We start from the raw sequence: 22,081 nt of genomic DNA on the forward strand, positions 1-22,081 counted from the left end.
TTTTTTTTTTTTGTATAAAGCCATTAGGCAGCACAGTGCCAGGGGTTAAATGTTCATGAATCGTAATGAATTGTAAGCACTGCAAAAGACTGGTAAACTAAACTGGCTTTAAAACACTTATATAAGTATTTAATACAGGAAGAAGCAGTAAGCAAGTTTTGTTTTCTTTTCCTTGATTTGTACTAACCAACTAAAGTTTCCACTGGTCTTGTGCAGAGTTTAGTCACTGAAGTATCCAGTGCACAATAAGAGACAGAGGCTCCTTCAGTGCCATTAATAATTCAGAAGGGGAGGAGGAAACTAATGAAAGAAAAAATGGTGTGACCTTTTTATTTAAAGCTCTGAACAAAGGCAAGAATGATGAGATCAGGACACCAGTGGCCAGCCTCCAAACTCCAAATCTCTCACGCATCATAGACCACTCTTTTGGTGACTTTCCAAATCCAACTGAGTGATACAACTTCATGTTATTGCTAAAGTGGTGATGTAATTATGGCTTCCAAACTAGTCAGTATTTAAATGTTATTGAATATTGAATATTGAACATGTGAGTTAAAGCTTCCACAATGGAGACTTCAGCTTTCTGAGCAACAGATGACTTCCATAAATACCAACTGCTTTTGAATATTGTCTCTCACCTTTCTGCATACATGTAACTCTGAAAGTACTGCCTCCTATTTATTTCCAGCAAATACATAGCAAATTCTGAGCTACAAAACACTATTTTTCAACACAGTCACCATCATTAACTATGCATTTTCACCAATGATGATCAAGAGTCTGCATACTGCACTTTTAAAAACGTGCATCAGCAGAAGGGACTCACTGTTTCACAGCTGCTACGACAGCACTGTTGCTAGGAAAATGTTGCTCACATAGTCCACATTTCATTGGCCTGAACAGATGGAAGTCACGCTACCAAATCTGGACTATATTGTGGATGTTGTAGGACAGTCCAGACAAGAATGGAAATGTGCCCTATGGTCTTTAAACTGGTATGGGGCCTGGTGCTATTGTGTTGTAAAAGCAAGGTTGTCTTTTTCTCTGGCTTGATTCTGAAAGTTTGAGCCTTCAGCTTTAATCAGCATCATGATGTAGTGGTCAGAGTTGATGCTTTGTCCAGGTACTGGGAAATCCAAAAAGAACACTCCTTTCCTATCCCAAAAGACAGTGCACATCACTATAAAGAGTTTCCTTGTTGTAACCCATGGATTCACATGGATGAGCTGATCAAGACATTCTTCATTTCATGGTGTGACAGCTGTGCATGGCCATCCAGAATGTGGCTGGTCTTTCACGTCACTGTCACCACTGATGAAATGTACCATCCACTGCCTCACTGCACTCACATCCACTGTTTGATCTCTATAAATGTTCATCAAGCATTGATGAGTGTCCATGGGTGCTGTTTTTCTGCAAGGAGGAATTCAAAGACATATCTTTGCTTCATCTGCACCTCCATGCCAGACGCCAATTTACCAAACTGCCCTTCTGCTGCCATCTGTCACACGGCAACAAAATGTAACAGAATATTAATGGAAAGGTTCAACTGTTACTGGCATATCACCAACATGAATCTTCAACATAGTGAGCCAACATAATAATATAGAAGGCATTACTTTCAGAGCAGCTCTTGTAATGTGGATGTTACCTCTTCTTACAATGAATGTATCTCTTTCTGTGATAATGATGTAGTAAGAAATGTGTATTCTCAAGAAAGATGAAAACACTCCAGCTCAGGGTTATCAGGGTGAGATGGAATCTGCAACCCTAAGAGTCTATACTATATTTTTGAAGCCTTCCAACAATGTCCTCATGCTACAGAAACTTACACAGGCAGTGCTTCGAAAACTTCTTGGTGTGGTTCACCTGATCAGTGTTACACACCTATACAAAACAAGCAAACTTACAAAAACAAACAAACAAACAAACAAACAAAAAAACACTACCAAGAAAAATCTAAGCTCTCTTCACAATCAACCTTCACTGACATTTTTAAGGTATGCTCACTTAATCATAATATGCAGGACTGTTCATATGAAAAGTATGAAAAGCACCTATGATTTTCTCTTCCTCTACAGCACACTTATTTTTACAACTAGCCAGTTTTATATCTCAGTTTACACACTGCAAGTGGAAATACTAAACTGTTACAAAGCTTTGTAGTGTAAGGCAGAGGGCAAAGGGAAAAGTAGAAGCACAGCAAGAATTTTTGGTAACATAAGGTACAAACTGATCTCTACTATTTGACACATAGTTTACTAATACACTGTTTCAGTGATGTACTACATAAGGAAAACTTTATCGCAGCCTGTGAAGTAAAAACGTAGGTTTGAAAAAATCAAATTTTTAGCCAATTACTTCTCATTTATGTGGAAGAATGAAATCTGCAATATCCTTAAATATACTTAAATATACAATATACAAGTATATTTAAACCAAGCACAATTTAAAAGTCATTTAAACCAAGCACAGAAAGCAAACTTATCCCTTATTCTGGTGTTGCAGAGCAAAGAACTAGCAGAAGAAAAAAGATGGAAAACAAACATATACACACAAACCAAATTTGCAACCTCCACAATCCTTCTGCCAGCAAGCTCCCTTGCACCTCTGAGAAAGGAGGAGACCAGAAAAGTGTTTAACCTCTGACTACTTGCAATACTGATTTTTGTTTGCTTTGCAATGACAGTGCTCCCATATCTCAATGTCAGAATGGACATCTGCACTGAAGAAGACCTGTGGAACAGATCTACCTGGTTCTGGCAGGCAAAGGAAGCCAAATATAAAAGTAGGTCAAATTTTCTCTCAACTAGTCTTGTTGGCAGCATTTCTTTGATCTTGAAGGTGTTGCAAATATTCAGCAACAGAATGCATATAGGGTTTAGCTATCAGTGACAAACAAAGGAGACATTGTGTTCCAAGTCTGTTCAGAGGTCTGATCTTAAGCAGAAAAACGTTTCTTCACAGATGCTTTAAACACATTGATATCACCCTATGCTAAATTTCAGTACGTAAAATCCTTAAGATCAATTTATATCCTATCTCAAATTGAAACAAAACAGTTCCTATTCCATAATAAAGCATTCAGAATAATACTGATTTTATATTTCGGTAACAAAACAAGTAATTTTAAAACCAATAGCTCATTATTTACAAAGAAGACACGTTACATTAACTTTGAGCTGTGTAAGTCCAAGATTCAGTGTATATAAAGTTAAATGCAAAATATATCCTAAAAAATGCAGAATATTTCTTCATGGGGTACTGTGACAAAACTTAAACTTAAGGTTCTAAGCAAAAACTAAATAATGGAAAATATGCGTTTTCATCCATTCGTGTAGCTTAACATTTTGAGGCTGAAGAACTGTGCACAGCTGTCAGAGTTTCCATAATTTTATAGCCTTACCAATAGAGAAAGGGAAATATAAAGACTGGTCAGACAGACACCTGTGATTTGAATTCAGCACTCATTCAACATAAAAGCCATCATACATGTAGACTTTTTAAGACGGCAAGAAGTTCTGCATTGCTAACAGCCCAATCAGATGGTGCTTGAGGTAGAAGTGTTAAATACTTCATAAAGACCTTTATGAAGAAAATGAGGGTTGAAGCCCTAGTTCCTAGCAAAACCCATGAAACCTAGCTTGCGTTTCACAACTAGAATATTTGCACCCTATCTTAAAGCACAAATTTACTCCAAAAACAAAAGTCAGAACACTCAAATACAGAGATTGAAACCATCAGAACTATAGAATGCATTTAGGCAAGTTTGTATTGCATGTATCATTGCAGATTTCCATCTGAAAAAAAAGCACATAGTGTATACTCTAGTGGAAATGATCATCATTACTTGCAAACAGAAATAGTTATATTTGGTATATTGTCAATCTTTTCCTAAGGTAGAGAAAAAGAATGTAAAAGGGAAATATTTTCCTCATTCTCTCCAGTTATGCAGCCCATATAGACATAATTTAGCTTTAACAAAATGGAATAAGCTTTCCAAAGTAGAAAAGTTATCTTACAGATCACATCTGAGATTCTGACAACCACAGCTGCAATCAAATGAGTAGCCTTCTCAGCCTACAAACTTCCGTTCAAGGCTTGCTCTAACTATTAGTGAGAAGTTATCCTCACCAAGTCAACTTCCTTCAGTAGGCCAATGAAATAATCTTTTCTTCAAATCTTTTTTCATGTCCTCTCCTCAGTACTCTTGAAATTTCAATTTATTTTTTTTAAAAGAGCTACTGAATACAGAGATATCTGCAGGTTAGAAGAATCAAACAACAGGGCCCTCTCCACCTTCAAAAGTCAAAGCCTCTTTTAAACTTTGCTAGATGCAATTAAAAATATCTAAACCATTCCATAAATCTACATACAATGCCTCAAAGCAATTGCACTAATTTCTTTCCAGATAAGACAATGTATGGTAGGTAGGTTCAGACTCAGAGCGGTATTCTGGAAATCTATTCAAGAGGAACTCTTCTGTTTTGATGGTCATTCCCTTTTAAAAGCACATAAAGAATTTCTTTTCTGAATACCTGTTTTTGGGCAGAAGTTACCAGTCTCAATACCATGTGAAATTTAAATAATGTGAATAGCAAATCTTATTGAAAGATGTAAGAAACTTCCAGTGGAAAAACTTTTCCTGTTATTGCTAGAAAGGGTCAACCTTACTATTTATAGTCATCCACTGTAACAATTTTGGGAAAATTGCCTAACCCTAGTAATTAAGGCATTCAAGATTAATGAAGACTCTGTATCTGATTGCTCATTATTCTCAAACATCGATCATCCAGCTGATGGTCTTGCAGAAAAGCTTCCACAGCTCATGTAACACACAGAACAGGAATTACTTGTTCAAGAGGTACTAGCTACAACAAAAAGCACGTTTTTTGCAGTGCAGATAGGAAAATACATGGATGGTCCCTCCCCACCTCACCCACCTACAACCCAAACAGAAACAGCACGATGTAGTCAACCACATATTCAAACTCATAGAAAACTGTTTTTTTCTGAATACCCTGCCATCACATGCAGAGATTCCCTTATGTGATGACATCTTTTGCTGCATTGCAATACAATTTGTTATTTTTCTTATTTGATAAGATACAGCTTTGAACAATAGCAGGTTATTATGCTACAGAAGAATTCACAATCTACTGCCATTATCTTTGATAGAATCTTTTCTTGGTTTCTCACAATGGAATTTTAAATAACAAATAATTTCTGTCTACTTAAGTGAAAAAACAGTTTTATTGCTTTGCAGAATATGCATCTGCTTTCTAAACTTTGTTTTCCTTATTTCCATCTTCTAACAAAACTTCTTTTTTTTAAAATACAATTTACTCATATAGTAGATATTCAGCAAAAATACTTTATATTTTGTCCTGCCTTGTATAACTGATCAATTCTGCTAATATCATTATGATCATATAAGAAAAGTCTAAATGATTTTCCTTATAATACAGAACATTTGCTTATCTGGAAGTTTATAGCAAAATGTAGTTGGGAGAAGAGCTGTAAGAAAATATTTTCAAACAGGTAGTTGGTAACTACCTCAACAGTCTTATATTCAAGGAATTCTCAACCTGTCATTAAAACAGAAATATCAGAATACTGTAAATTTTAAACTTTAAGTCGATCAATTTCTTATAAGGTAAATGAAGGTGGAAATCCAAGGACTACTGATGGTGGTATAATAACTAAAACATAAAGGAGAAGAATTGAATAGTATGACATAGAAGAGCTGAAAGCAGGGTCACCCTTTCTGCTTCTCAATATTTGAGGTCATGAGATTCCAACAATAGAGTAGCTAAGTAAAAAGATTTCTCCCGTTCTTTGTTGTCTTTGACTTTCCCCTTCTTTCTCCTTGTTCCCAAAACCCACCATTTGTGGGAACTCACAGACATTTCTTTACATAGGGTATCAGGGCACAGACCTACTTTATTTTTCCATTGAGCTACTATACCTAAAGTGGACCTAGACTGTTCAACTGTTTCCCAAAACAATATTCTCATTATCATGATGCAAAGTTATCACACCAGTACAACATTTATGGATAAAACATAATTTGTGTTGTCATATGTTTTGATGTACATTTGTCCATCCAAAAAAAGCCAATAAAGTCCTCAAAATGCTGTTTAATGCATTCAAAATATATATACTGGAGAATAATAATTAATTCATCAGGCATTCACAGTGACAGGAGCTCTAAGTCATTTTGTTATTTCACAAAAAAACAATTATAAAACCAGGTCTGCATACAATCCTGTAGAATTCAAAGAGAAAAATAAGATTTTACTTTAAATCTGAACATCTGGAAAGAGAATTTGTGAAGATAATAGAATAATATATTCAACACTATATATGAATTCCAGCTTTCTTCCATGTTTGAATGTCTAACTCAGTATACCCATATCTTCTTGAGTTTGTTATCCTCAGGCCCAGAAGAGGAATGGGAAAGAAAAAGAAGATGCTTCGGTGATACACTACATACCTCCATTGCCTGTATTTGTCTTTCATATCTCATATCTTTGTATCCATTTATTTGTGTTTCACCTCATGCATCAGTGCTGTTTCTACAGAGTTCAGTAAAAGCCTATTTGATCATGCAAAATGCAGTGTTACATATTATCCATTTACATTCATCTTTTGATTAATGCTAAACTGTAACATGTCAGAAGAGATGTATAGGCACTTCCTAATTCCTATATTTCATGGATCTCCGTTGCATAATGACATTATTATAGATGATAGTAAAACCTGACAGCACATATAACTTCCTCGACTTATAAAGATGTTTCACACTTTTGAACAAGTAATCAAGTTGTCTTTTCTGGATTTTGAATACTTGACAACCTGTGTAAAAAATGAACAGTGCTTCTCTAAGTTACCAAAAAAAAATTAAATTTTAAAAAATCAGTTACGAAGTGATTTGATATGCCTTAGAAAGTTGGAAAGATTGTGCTGTTTTTTCCAGCCCTATGATTGACAGAGTTGCCCAAAAGATTAACCACAACTATAAGGGACAAGAAGCAATTTATTTTAAAAAGAACAGCAATGCTATATACCTCCATGAGTTTGTAGAGGAAGACATAATAAAGAAATACAGGTTTAAAAAAACCAAAACCATCAAATTTCATGACACAGAGAAATTATGTATTTTTTCTCAATGTAGAAGCAAAGAGAGACTTTCTATATATCTTTGTCTCAGTCCACATTCTTATAGTTAGTTTTAATTCAACTTGATATTATAACATTATATTCTTCGGGGTGTATGAGAGATTAGACAATCTGAAGTAGTACCCGAGTTCCCTATTTATACCTTCAGTTGCTGGGACATAACCATTAAATTAACATACTGACATGGAAAAAAAAAAGGAAGTCGAAACCAACTTCCTGGAAATATAAATCATCCAGTAAAATCTGATTTTATTTTATACAGAAATCTCAGAATAGGGTAAGAAGGAAAAAAACCCAAATCATAAGGGCACAATCCTACACTTGAATACAGCATAATGCACGTATACAGGCTTTTCCTTATTATTATTATTATTATCATTTTTAAAAGAAATGTTACTATTCTCTTGCATTTGTATTGGTAGGGAGAAAACAGCATGCTGGAGGAGGAGGATGGCATAATGAAATTCAAAAAAAAGAAAAGCTTTATTCCCTTATTTTAATTAACATCATTTGTATTTAAAAGAATAATAATAACAACACATGACAAAATGAAAACTAAACATGAAACATTTATGTAGGTGTAATTCTAGTACACAACATGAAGGTTTTATAATGCAGAATCCTACCCTTCATACAGCTGCTCCATCAATCACATTAGTCTTTTGGGTTGCAGCACACTCCACTTATACCTGATACTTAATGGCAATTTTCAGTTGTAATTATCAAGCCTGTGAGCAATCTATGCCTGCAGCATGAAAATATTAATATTCATTGCTCATACTATGAGCCTTGAACAAATAAACAGACTGAACAAATATGTGCAAGTAACTAGAATACTTATGCTTGTTAGGATTGTGTTTGTCCACCCAAATCAGTAGCAGTTCTAGCCTCTTCTATTTATTCCCACCAAAGCACACAGAAAGAAGAATTTTCTCTCTAAGAATCTTAATAAAGCATTCACACAAAATGAGTAATTTTCACTGTTAGTAACCATGCTACCTCTCTCCATAGCTTTTATTTTCAAACAATAATTTTTCAAATGCTTTTGCTAAAGGCAGTCAGTATTCTTGCAGACAACCACAGTAACAAGGAAAAATAACTCCAAGGTTAGCAAATAGGTCAAGTGAAAAAAAAGGTAGAAAAGGTCAATCCAGATTTATTCAGATTTAAGATAATGGTGTGAATGTAGAAAAACATAACTATATATAACAATAATGAACTTCTCCAGCTGATGAAGCATTTCAACTAGTTCATAAAGCCTGATAATCAGTCTCTATCTCAGAGTTGGCATGCATCAAACAGGAATTTCCTCCCATTTTTAGCAAATGTGTTATATTGTATGTATGATATAACATGACACATGTACAGCCACGCTGGCTTAGATCCAACACTCTACTTCTTTGAAAGGGCCAAACCAGAGAAGGGTGCAAGAGCAGGACAAGCACACGTGGTGCTTCCCCACAATACTCCAACCAAGCTGGACTACTTACTCCTTATAAACTGCCTGAAACAAATGTACCTTCTTCTTGCGCAATACTGTGATCATGTTTTGGCACATTTCATGGTAATACAAGGGGTTATATCAGCCTTCCTTGGGATCTCATGATTAATGTTTCTAGAATACACTTCTGTCAACATTCCTGACTTCAGTTTTAAATTTCAAATTAGTTTTAAAGGATCCCTTAGGGTTTCCGTCATGCCCTACTCTCTAGGAGTTATACTCCCACTGACCTGCATTTCCTGGAAACTGACTGCAGCTCTAGCCACAAAAAATCTGAGTGACTTGACAGTTCCTTTCAATTTTACAGACATGAGTATTTCACATAAAATACTACTTCATGTTTAGTTTTAGCTTTAATTATCAGTGTTAAAATTCCTGTTATATTTTATGACACTTGAGTATGAGGCATAAGTTACAAGTAAGTTTCAAGTTCTGTCTCAAAACACAGAAAGTATTATCAAAGGCTTTGAGTAACACTTTTCCCAAAAGCACTTTCCAACTTTTTTCCTTCTCAAAAGTCTTAAGACAGCAAAGAATAAGAAAGTTATATGTTCTAGGCTTTTTCTATAAGGAAGGGAAGGGAAGGTGTCAGTGTTTAATTTGCACAAATCCATTTAAAAACCCTGGCTAATTACCATATTATTTTACAACCTCATTAACGTTAAAAAGGAGGCAGCATCCTTACCTTTTTTCTGAAATACGTTCCCACCTCGCTTCATCTCTAATTACACTAAAGCCCTCAGTTATATTAAGCCTACTCTGAACTGTTTACTTATCCACAAGAAAGCTTGAGAAATGTTCATCTTAGCAGTGTTCCTGTCTAACAGTATCATAGTTTTCAGAAATTTTGTCAAAGAATGGCCAGTTTAGTTCACAGCTTTGGTAGCAATAGTGAAAAATCATGCATATACCAGCTGATGAAGAGAAAGAACTCTCCTTTATTTAAACCAGCAATTACTTTTCTTAATTAAGATAATGTTGAATTGGAATCTCTCCATACTGCCCCCTTTTCTTGCTTGCTGGCTGTATTACAGCTTACTTTCTGGCAGTGAACAATTTTTATACTATAAGAACTGGAGACAGTAGGAATTTTGGTTTAGCATTTCAACTAAATTGGGTGACTAATTAAAGTTGCACTGAGTTTAATTTTAAGTGTATTTCAAAATTTATTAAATTTGAAGTGTTCACAGTACAGATAAAAACCACCTCTGTTACAGCTGCAACTGCATCTGACCGTGCTGCTATCTTTGGAACTGCTGGTTTAGAGCATAGCACAAACTACTCCACTTAGGCCCTAGTTTTCAACAGTGAACTTTCTGAATTTTCATTAATATTCTGTTGGGAGTTTTTTCACAAAACCAGTTTTAGTGAAATGCTTCTCTCTTAAAAATAATCTTTTTCAATATATTTTAACAAAGGCTTTACTTTCGGCTAAAGATTCTTTCTCCAGAGAAGATGAAAGATGAAATGTTATGCCAGAGTGCACAGGCGCCCCTAGCAAGATCAGCAGCTATTCAGCTGGTAGATCTGCCAGTCATCCACATCTGATATACCCACTTGCATGCTACAGCTATTGAGGACTAAGCTAATCCGCCTCTTGGCAATGAAAGAGTAAGTTTCAAAAGACTTGGATAAATAATTGCTCTATTTGTCAGGTTCTTGGCAATCATCAGCAATACAAAGCTCAGGTTTAAGTCAAAGCAATCTACTATACATGGGAATCGTGTTCAGGTGTATATACCCTGACACCAGCTATTGCTCTCTAGCAAGTCTATCTGTATAAATTGGACAGAAGCAAAACCTCCAAACAAATGCAACTCCAGAACCTCAGTTTTGTCCTAGAACAGAACAAAACATCCTTCTCTCATCACCCTTACTGTTTTGTGTGATGAGAGAGCTTTACAGTGACCTCTTTCTAGTTTGATAATTTCTTTTTTAACAGGAAAAAAGACGTCTGCCAGCCACCCTTAAAATTTGCCTTGTAGATCAAATTCTGTAAATACAACAAATATTTGTTAAGTTCTATCTGGAGGAAGGAAAAAGTTATTTAAATTATTGCTCTCTGTGAAGGAAAGATCACAGTTATTTGTTCTTTTGGACTGCCAAAACTTAAAAATGCATCACTTACAATTGAAGGCACCATATGTTACCTTTTGTTCATCTAGTGACTAGGTGAGAGAAAGGTGGCCAAAGGTGTAGTGGAGCGGGGACTTAAAGGTCACACAGAGGAAGCTAAGTCATCACAGTGGAGACTGGGACTCAAGAACGTAAAACAGTATTTCTTAGAAAATTAATTGTTCTCCTTTTCCCAGAAAAACAAACATTAAATCTCCTATTTTCTTCTGCTCTATCCTAGCATGTAATTATCTCCTGCTTCTAACTAACCTGGTATCACATCCTCACAGTCTTTTCTTATGTCCTCACCTTCTGTCATTTTCACTCCTTTTCCTGTATACATATATATATATATACACACACACACACATATATATTATTTCTCTCTGTTCTACTTTAGCAAGCTTTATTCCTCCCCACATTCAGAATGTCTGATTAAATTCCCTCCTGCTCTCCGACAGCTGGCCAGAGGAGTGACAGAAATGGCCCATTACCAAATCACGGCATTGACAAACAAGATCAGTACCTATGGTTACACACTTTTAATTTTAAAATTGGGAAGAGCTATGTATTTTTCTTACCTTCCTTCTTGGGAACTGTTGGTCTTTCCTTGCTTTACCTCTAAAAATTTAGCCCATCTAGCCTAGAAGATGTCTTACAAATTTAAGTCACTGTCACAAGTCATCGGTTGTTGAAAGCAGGATTTTACTAAAATGCTTTAAACAAACTTTACTATTAAGGTAGCAAAGAACTTAAAAATGGGCTTACCACTTTATGGAAATTCTCACCACTCACTGTGGAATACTGTACCTAAATGTAACTGCAGTAGATCTTAACATGCATTTTTATGCAATTATAGCGCAGATTTGAATAAAGCGATATTACAGTTCAGACACATACACACAGACACACCCTTTTTTCCCACTAATTTTAGCAATTACTTTAAATATTATCTGTAGTCACCAACATAAAAAGCTCGGTCACAGCAGCATACAGTAGCAGTGAAGGCAAAGTTGTTTATTAGAAAGTGAGATCATTTTCATTAGAAGTTAAATAATAGTAAATGAAAGACTTCACGTCTTATATCTCCTCCTATGCCACAAAAAAACTATGATGCCTTAATTATTGCTTAAACGTATACTTACTTTCCCTAACTGTATTAAATTATATTCTTCACATTGATGAAGCATAAAGCATTAAAAATGAGCTGCCTTTTTCTACCTCACACATCAATGGAGCAGTTCAGCACTATCAAACCATTATACTCAAAGCAAGTATATATTCATTCAGAACAGGCATCACACCAGCTACTCAAGTATCTTTAGAAATAAAGTAACAATACACACAAGAAAAAAAAAAGTTTTCACACTTCAGTTTCCATAATTTGGTCAGTGCTTCTTGTTCTCCCTGTCTGGAATAACCAAGAGTATCACATGTGCAGAGATCTTATGTCATTAAAATCTTAACATGCATTCAAATGTAAACACATCCACTACGTCATGTGAATATACACTACAAGTATGAGCATTTTCAGATAGTTTTGCTACCATCCCACTGAGAAAGATTGAGCTATATATTGTTTTAAATAAAAATATTATAGTATTTGTTTCTTTCCATCAGAGAAAAACAAGAATATTGTTCAAAATCTATTTCTGCAATAAATACACATATACTGCATAATAATACTGTAAAATTCCTTTCAACTTATTGTCAGTGTATCAATCCAAGAATAAAGTAAAAGAAAATAATTTGTTTTTAAGAGCAACAAGTGTTCATTTTCATATCCTTACTCCAGCTCCTGAAAGAGATGAACTGAACAGTATAAATCTCACAGAAAATATTAGTACAGCAGAACTGGTGCCATCCAACAGAAGATCAGAAGCAGCCAGTTATATCAATGCAGAACCCTCTCTTGATAAGAATACCTCTCCACTACCAATGTTCCCCTCGTACTCTCCAGGTCTAGGGAGAAGCAACGTGGCAAACAATGTAAAAAACAACAACAGATCTTACACAGCTCTTCAACTTTCATGAAGAACCCTTTGTCAGACTTAACAGATTGCTGGTGATAGCTGCACACAAGTAAGCAGCCCTCAGCAAGTACATATGCTCAATTCACTGCAACACAGGAATGATACCACTGCTGATCCACAACCAGGAAAAGCTCAGTTTTTTTTCCTGCCTGGTGCTTAGGATCTCAGGATTTGCAAGGAACAGAGTTTTTCCAAAAAAATTCCATTCATTTTAAGAGTATATTTATCTATCAATTCATGAATATTTGTATTTTCCAGGAATAGGACAATAAGAGAATTTCCACAGGAAGCCAAATATCCAATCAGATCAAAGTATTCCTGCATCAAATCAAAAGTTTTCACTAAAACAAAAAAATATAGTGTAATTCTTGTGTATCACATCTGATGCTACCAGTTTTAAGGCAGCTTCAATCACAGCACAACTTTGGGACTAGGACTGAGGTATTCAACAAGTATACTCTACAGGTTATAAAATAAAAATATAAAAAGCACTACAAGTTCCTGGGGCAGACAGCTTCATCTGCACTAGGGAGGCTCTCTGAGCTGTCTGTTAAAGCTTATACAACTCTACCCAACATGTCAACATCAATAGAGAATTAATGAGATATAAAGCTGAGAAGGATCTCTGTTTTTTTGTTTTTTGTTTTTTGTTTTTTGTTTTTTTAATGTGTTTGTACATCAGTTGGTTTTTAAGGAGTTGCTTCCATCAGCTTCTACGCTCATGAGATGTGGATGTTGCCACTGGAGTCCAGGCAGGGCCATTAGGGTTAATGAATTAAATTTTTAATTAAGCTTTCTTACACATATCATTGTGTATGACTACACAGTCAAATTTTCCTCTTTTTCTTCATCCAAAAAAATAGAACTACCATCAGAAGGCAAATAAATTCAGTTCCATCAATAACTCAGTGGCAATCAGCCTTTGAAAAAATTTATTACGTCCTTTCACATGTGCTTCTTAATAATGCTGTAGTAAAAGCAGGTCATGAAAAGACACCAAGAAAACTTCTGTCAGTGATTAGTACCAGTTAAAGTGGTTAGGAAAAAAAAAGATGTGAAAATCAATTGGACTGTGAAGAAAGGGGAAGTAATGGAAGGGACATTAAACCTTATATTTATATCATATACTTTGTAATTGCATAGAAGCTGGCAATTCCATTATCCTATTGACTTTTGCTATTTCACTATACTGCTGAAGGTAGCAGGCAGATGATGCAATTAATGCAGTAGTACAAGTTTCCATATGTGTGTCATAAAGTTCCCAAATCCATGAGGGCAACTGGATCGTGTGCTTCCACCAAACCATGTTTGCAATCCTTACATACTACTGAAATTTCTCACATTATTTATATTTATAGAGTAGTAAAACTAAGTTACTTTATCAACAGTCACATCCTTCAAAAGGTAGCTAATATTTTACATGTGAAAGTGCACAAATAATTAATCTTACACATTTTAACTGATTTAATTTTGTCTTCCCTCTGATTTTCCTGAGTGAGTAACTCCCTAACCTATCTTGATGGAATCAATTCCCTCACTGCATGTTAAAAAGCAGATTAAAAATTATAATTTGTAAAGATCTGTAGTGATTTTAATTCAAATTAAAAAAAAAAACATTCAACATCCATTCTATGCCTTAATATTAATTTCTCTTATTAAATTGAAATTCAACAAGACTTCATGAAATAACTGGTTTAAGGCATACAAATTGTTTTCTGGAAGCTTCTTCTTTGTACAATATTGCCCACTTAGTCTGGTCAAGACAGACACAAATATTTTTCCAGCAAGACTCGGTAGATTGCCCCTTACCTCCAACTTCAGAAGCAGCATCTCATGGTTGTTGGAACTACTGCTGAACACAAAAGAAGGGAAAGCCAGAGAGCTCTAGGGATGTGTCAAAGCTGTCTTATATATCTCCCTGCAATTGCGTTGGTGTATCTGCTTTTTGTCTGTGCCTACTTCCTGCTCCTATCTGAGGCTGCACGGCATGCCATCAAGTGGAGACTTTAGCCTGGGGTTTGATGCCATACAGGGTCTTCTCTATTTCCTTGGGTTTGATGCCACACTCCAGCCACTGTGGGCATGGGGCTCTCTGTTTTCCATCTGGGATGCAGAAGGAAACCGGCAATCCCATTTTTCAGCTCAGCCTCCACAGCTGAAGCCTGAGACGAATGTCCAGAGACATGTATATATTCCCGTTTATCCTCCTAGCATAAGAGGCTTTGTCCTCTCTCAAACATCTGCAATTGCAACAAAGCCTATCCTTCCCTTCAGTGTTCATCTGCATAGAATTAAAGGAAACTGAAAGAAATTAGTTATTAAAAGTTTTTAATAAAATAGTAGAGAAATCACTGTAAAGGAATGGCAGCAGTGGCAGCACATGACAGGTTCAAGAGACAACATCATTTTTGCATAACAGAATTAATACATCCCATCAACATTTAAGTCAGTTGATACATTTTCTCAGTAGTTCCAAACATTATATTTGTATGATATTTAATGATTATTTGTACAGGCAAGGAATCCTCACTGCCTTTCTGCACGTTAGTAAGCATACTATCCATTTTCATGGAATATTAATTTATGGAATATTCATTTCTTATGCAAAGCTGAAATAGGATTTAATGAACTTTCATTACTCAAGTCGCACATTTTCCTAAAGATGAAAAATGCCACGTACAATATATTTTCCTGCATGTGAATAAGCCTATTAATATAGATTTCTGAACAGAATATTTCTACTCAGCAGTTTTTGTCTTTCTGGGAGCAGGAAGGAGAAAATGAGCGGAGCAGAGACTTCCCCTCACTCCCCCACATCTCTGGAAAGGAATTGAGTCAGATTTGCTAATACTTTGGTTTCAAAGCTCTTCATAGCACATAAACACAATCGCCTTCTAACAAATGTTTATTAAAGCTTATCTGTGAGCAGTTATATCACTTTTTTTCCTGTATTCTTCCTTTACTTTGATAGGAAACCATAACATAGAAAGTAATCAAAGCAGTGTACTAACTTGGAAATATCACAAGCTGTTGTTAGTTTGACATCATGTTTGCCACTTTTAACAATCACTCTCTGAAGAAGCCCATGCTAGGAGTTAAATGTACTCAACGTGCTAAAAAGAGACACCGATCTCCTGTCATTCTTAAATACAAGTTCTTTTTCTTTGCCACAATAGTTAAGCAACAGTAAAATTACCATTTAGATGTACAAAAAGCTGATTTACAGTCTCAGTCCAGTATTTGAATCTCAATTTCATGCTATTGCATGTTTGCTACTGCAGTTTTAATAAAGCAAGTATCAGAATTGTGTTTCTCTTCTATGTAGCATGTTTGAAAAGCATAAAGAAGGAAGGTTACCTTGCAATGTAGCATATGTTCTCAGTAAACACCTCATTACAGCAAGTTATTATATGTGTCTCAGGGAAAATGTATTTATTTTCTTTTTTGGAAACTCAGTCACCAATTTTTAAATTTTTAAATTTTCTTGTATTATTATTAAAAAATCTAAAATTAACATTCTTCTCTAAAAAAAAAAAGTGTTGGACAGGTCTACCTTTCAGCTCTATTTCCTGAATTTTTCCATTAATACTACTTTCTCCTACCTTTCCATTTTAATTTCAGCTTGTACTGCTGGGCTATCATTATGATCCTTCAAAATGGGACCCCTGGGATTCAGATTCTCACTGGAAATGAATTTTCTCCAAAACTTTGCTTTATTCAGAAGCTGCCAAGAGAACTCTGGTGCTTTTTCTTGTACTTAGACAATTACAAAATACTGATGACAAATTCAGAACAATTTTAAATATACTTCAAATCTGATTACTCAGTGACTAGGGTGTGTATGAAAACTTTTCATTTTATCTGATCAACCTTCCTGCCTGGCTGTAGTCTGAATTAGGCAATGTAAATGTGTTAGAGCTTTGTTGCATTACACAAACCCAATACTTTAAGAGTAAGGAAAAATAAATAAATTAAAAAATTGTCATTTTCAAATGAAAACATTTTTGTTAGAAGGTAAGGCTAGGTTTCCAAATGGAACTATTTGGTATATGTGAGGCAATGTGATATAGCCATCGCTTTTTGCTTTACTGAAACAACACTGTTAACACTGAAATACAGAGACAAGGCTATGGTTATAGAATGATGAGACAGTCCTGCAAAAAGCCATCATGGCTCTCCGAAAATGAAACTTTTAACCAGTTCTCTTGCTCTGCAGAACATCTACGTGTTTCATAGCACAGCATAATAGCTTTTCTTGACAACTTTATCATTATTAGACTATGTAGTCAATCACATCATTGTCCCACTGTGCAAAGCTCTGTTAACTTGGCTGATCACAGCAGGGCAATATGCAAGATGTGGAAATGGGATTTCTCTGCTCCACAGTAGCCAGAGCTGATGCCCTACAGCACATTGTGTTCTGTAACAGGAACATCAGATACTCTAAGATGGGATAATCATATCTCACCCACAAGTCTGTGCGTTCTCCCACTGTGCCACCAAACCTTCCCTCTTCATCCAGCATTGCAATAGTCCTTCAAATTACAACTCAATGGGACTAAAGCATTAGTATTTTCCAAATATTTACGGGCTGAAAGCAGCAGACAAGCAGCGGGCTCTCTGCCTTTCAGAGCTTTGTGCACTGACCAGCAGGAACAAGGAAGGATGCCTTGGGCATCCAAACAACTTCATCCGACATGAATTTCACCCTCCAAATTCTTCCAAATTGTTTAACTGGCACAGAAATTATGCATAAGCCTCAGAACTTGGACTAAGATCACATAATAGAAACAGCAGTTACCACTTTCTTTTTTTCTTGAAATAGATAACACGACACATGAAACTCTGCCATCATTGCTTTACACATTTCAGAACTCTTCTACAAAAAAGGTGTCTTTCTTGAAAAGCTGTAATTAGGCAGTTCAGGAGAAAAGCGTAAGAAATTCCAGTATGCCACCACAATTTTCTCAAGACACCAATATCTAACTACCTACCAGAAGATGGCTATACATCCTATGTACATGCAGGAGAAAAACCTGCTTTAAAATCATGAATACTCAGCAGAAATTAGAAACAATTTACCTAAATTCTAAAATTTCTAATTTCCAGCAGCTTAATTTCTGCTTAGGATCTAAGATATCATTCAGAAAAATAAATCATAAAACTTTGGTTTGGTTTTCTAGTCAGCAAGTATGATTCTGCGAACAGCCTGATCTTGTGAAATATCCAACTTAAGTGGCCTTTGACTGTGGAAACAGCTAGAACATACAGCTTCTGTGAAATGCTGATCTCCTTCACTACTCATAAAAACATAATAGTGAACATAAATTTGTTATTACTTCATTATTCATGATTTTTGTGAACCCATCCCATAAGAAAAGAATAAGTTATGTTAAAAAGATCTAGAAGTAGAATGATATCTTAGAAGTTCGGTTTTGTAATCTGCTTTCCTTTTCCTCTCTAAAGTCCAAATCATAAGTAACAAATGCAACTCAGAAAGGTTTTGCAAACAGATTGCAATCGAAAAGAAAAATCCTTACCTTGAAGCATCAAAGCTGTCATAGGATCCAACTGTGTAGTGTCTAAACAGTTTCTTTGTTCTATCTGTTCGTGTTTCTGCATAAAAAGGGGAACATTTAATAGTACTCCTATACTTTTTAATCAAACATTGCTTTCATTAGTAATTTCAAAGTTAATTTTCTGCTATATGTCAATAAAGAAAACTTACAATGAATTAATATGGTCTCTAGGAGTTTTGAAGAAATTTTGACATTTGAGTTGAGATATTCTTTTACCATATCATATGCACCAAGTTAATAAATCTGTGTATAGAATGTAACATATCATTTCTAAGTTTGAATGAACTTCTCCATTCTCAGAGGTAAAAGCATTCTTAGACTAAGAAGCAAAATAAAAGAAGAAAGAAACAAAAACAAAACAGAACAAAAGAATCAATACAGTTTGGAAAGGTTTTAAAAAGAAGCAAAAAAACATATATGCAAACGAGTATTTTTTTTGTTTAAATATACACATGCAACATACAAAATGAAAGTATATTCAGTCATTGTATTAGCCAAATAGAGAAGAAGGTAGGGGCAAAAGTAGGTGCCCACACTGATTTCCATCAATCAAATAAATAGTGCTATAAGACTTGTACTAGTATTACACAGCAAAAGCAAACAATCCAACAAACTGTGGGACAAAGGATTAAGAAAAATAGAAAGAAACTATATTTTGAAAACAGGATGATCAAAAGAATATGATACAACAACACACATCAAGAAAAGCCATTTAAAACATGATATCCATCCTTTTCTTAAGAAAAACAAGACAAAACAAACAAAACCCCACAAAGAACAAAACCAGACATTCCACTGAAACAGTTCCCATATCCTGTGGCTGCAATTTTAAATCAATCTACTATGACCATGAAATTTATGTTCACAAGTATTTCTACAATCAGATTGGTCAATATCAATACTGGTTTAGTACAGGTCTAAAAGTGCAGTTTAGAACAGTATTCATAGAATGGCAGATAAAAGAGCGAAGCATATATCTTTCTTAAAAGATGTTCTCCTATTTTTGGGTATCTTGAAAAGCACCAATTAAGCATATGTCAAAGATACAGGTGCTACTCCAGTATTTGATTTATTCTGCTTTTGCTGCAAATATAACCTAAAAGGTTTACACTGAAAGGTTATTACAAAATGCATATATAAATTGCACCTTCAGGAAAGGACAAAAATATTGTACAGGCATAGGTAATTTTTTGTCATATTCTTCTTCAGAATGACAGGAAAACACATAACAAATTTACTACCAATAGCAGCATTCATACAGAATAAAACTTTAAAAAAGAGAGCAAAGAATATTCTTTGGAAGCTTTATGATCATCATTCCAAAAGTGTCAATTTTGCGAACCTTACTCTGCCTTTGCAACAGTAATCATAGAGTCATTAAGGTTGGAAAAGACCCAAGATCACCAAGTCCAACCACCAACCCATCCCCACCATGCCCGCTGACCCTCATTGCCACATCTGCCTATTTCTTACACCATCTCCCTTCACAGCCTGTTCCAACACTTGAAAGCAAAATTTGCCTGGAAATCGTGACAAGTTTTCATGACATTGAAAATTGGATGTTTCCTTACTGAACACTGCTTCTTCTGCACCTGTATAACCGGTTATTTTATTGAACAGCTGAGATGTCTCTTTTTTCCACTACAATTAAAAAAGTGTGTATATATATATCTTCCTCATTTATCTGATCAGAAAGGAAGTCTCCTCATCTGCTTTAAAGACTTAAACATTTTAGAAATATTATTTAATCATGAGAGGAATATTTCCTCCATGTTAACTATCAATGTAAATTCTGAAAATTTAGCAGATATTTAAGATATTTAAGAACAATCAATTCTAGATGTAGTAAATCCACAGCATTTGTACAAAACAGCCTTATAGATATTTAGGGAATTCATTTTTTCCTCAGAAAGGTATCTTTAGTATGTCCCCTTTGTCTTTTGCTTTATCATCTATAGGAAGATAGTTATGCAGAAACTATGTTTTTCGAGGAAGGAAAAAGTCTTACATAAGTACAGGTTGATTCTCAAATGCCATCAAATTATTAGCCTAACAGACATCAAAAATCACATTGAAAATTTCCTGGTTTAGCTTGCAACCATGAAATTCACATCTGTATGGCCAAGGAATTTTTGACTGGAGGACTTTCTGGCTCAGACTAAACAAATTTTCTTAGTTCTCTGAGCCAGTCAAAGCCCTTGAGGTACACCATATCTATGTCACAACTTTCGTGGATATTAAACATTACTCTGAGATGTAGAGCTGTCAGATGACCAAGTGCTGGCCTGCAGGGAAAAAAAAAAATACATCAAAGCAGGATGGTAAACTTTAAACACAGTCAAGGAGCACAGTGCAGAAGAAAGCACTGGGGGACAGAGCTTGGGAAAACAAAGTTGACAAAAAAGCCTCTTTCCTTACTTTAATCAGTACAGCTGACTCTTAACTGGATTATGGGACTTCAATATATCCCCAGCTGGAGACATAAATACGAGTACACACTCAATACAGAGGAATAATGGCTGAAAATACACACGCAGTTTGCAGCTAGCTGACAGAGTAAGCAAGTTACTTCTTCATACTGGTGCAGTAATTTCCAGGATAGAAGAGGGGCTGTACTACAAATATAACAACAACAACAAAAAATAAATCAAAAATACACACAAATTTTGTGTATAACAGCCAGCATCCTTCCTACTGGATGGTCAAAGAGGGAGAACATCCCAATTACAGCATGAATCCTATCAGATAGTCTTGTTTATGCACATTCAGCCCCTTCATCATTCACTTCCAAGCAGCACTGTCTGCCAAAGACGCCTTACTTTTATCCCAGAGTCCAACTCCTACTGCCCTTACCCCCTGCCTTTCTGGAACAGCCAAAAAGGACACACCTGATGCCTGTCTAGGTACAACAACAGTTCCACCAGGCAGCTCATCAGCTGAAGGGCTGCAGAACACCACATCGTCTTTCACAGGGTAAGAGCTAGAAGCGTAGTGAGCAGCAGCAGTACCCAAGGCTACATGACAGCTGCTCAAAGAGATTTGTCTTTGAAGTAGCTCAGTGTAGGATTGTATCTCTCAACGTGCTGTTCTGTAGATTTATAGGTCACACCTTTGTTGCTATGTTTACAAGGTTAGCTTCAGAAGTCAAATTCTTGCTGTGACGTGAAGAAAAAAGATGTGCATAAAGTCTGTTCCCCACCAAGTAATATTATTTCTCACATAATCCAAAAAAATCAGATTATTATCAGGAGACATGACCAGAAGCCACACAGAAAATTATAAACTTGGATTCCTTTCATTGTTTACCACTGGTCTGTTTTCAGAAGTTGGCTAAAAGTAGCTAAAAGAAAAAGGTTTGATGAAGAATTTTTTGAAGCATTTCATGCCACTGCTTGAGCCTTGTGGAACCAGATGTTTCTGCAGCAACTGTTTTCTACAGTATGATATTTCAGTACTATTAGCAAATACAAATTTTGTGTGGGAGTAGGAGGAAAGGCAAGACGCTGTAAGGCAGATAGCTTTGTTCAGCTACTCAGTATTGCCAAGCCAGCACTCTTCAGCTGAGGCTCCTATCTGCTCCCTGTCACACCCTCTCCTCTACCTTCCCCCACCTCTTTGTGTATAATTGCATCCAGAGGGATTGTTTGGGAACCTATTAGCTTCACAAATCC

General features: G+C 35.5%; 1 protein-coding gene across 1 annotated transcript in view; it reads right to left on the bottom strand.

The window, feature by feature from the left end:
* SHANK2 (SH3 and multiple ankyrin repeat domains 2) overlaps window positions 1–22,081 on the bottom strand; it is a 333,770-nt gene that overhangs the window by 128,578 nt on the left and 183,111 nt on the right. Inside the window, exon 16 of the mRNA XM_031553489.1 lies at window positions 18,372–18,447. Coding sequence (XP_031409349.1) covers window positions 18,372–18,447 — 76 coding nt within the window. The remainder of the gene's footprint in view (window positions 1–18,371; window positions 18,448–22,081) is intronic.

This window comes from Meleagris gallopavo, chromosome 5 (assembly GCF_000146605.3).
Source record: "Meleagris gallopavo isolate NT-WF06-2002-E0010 breed Aviagen turkey brand Nicholas breeding stock chromosome 5, Turkey_5.1, whole genome shotgun sequence".
Classification (NCBI taxonomy): domain Eukaryota; kingdom Metazoa; phylum Chordata; class Aves; order Galliformes; family Phasianidae; genus Meleagris; species Meleagris gallopavo.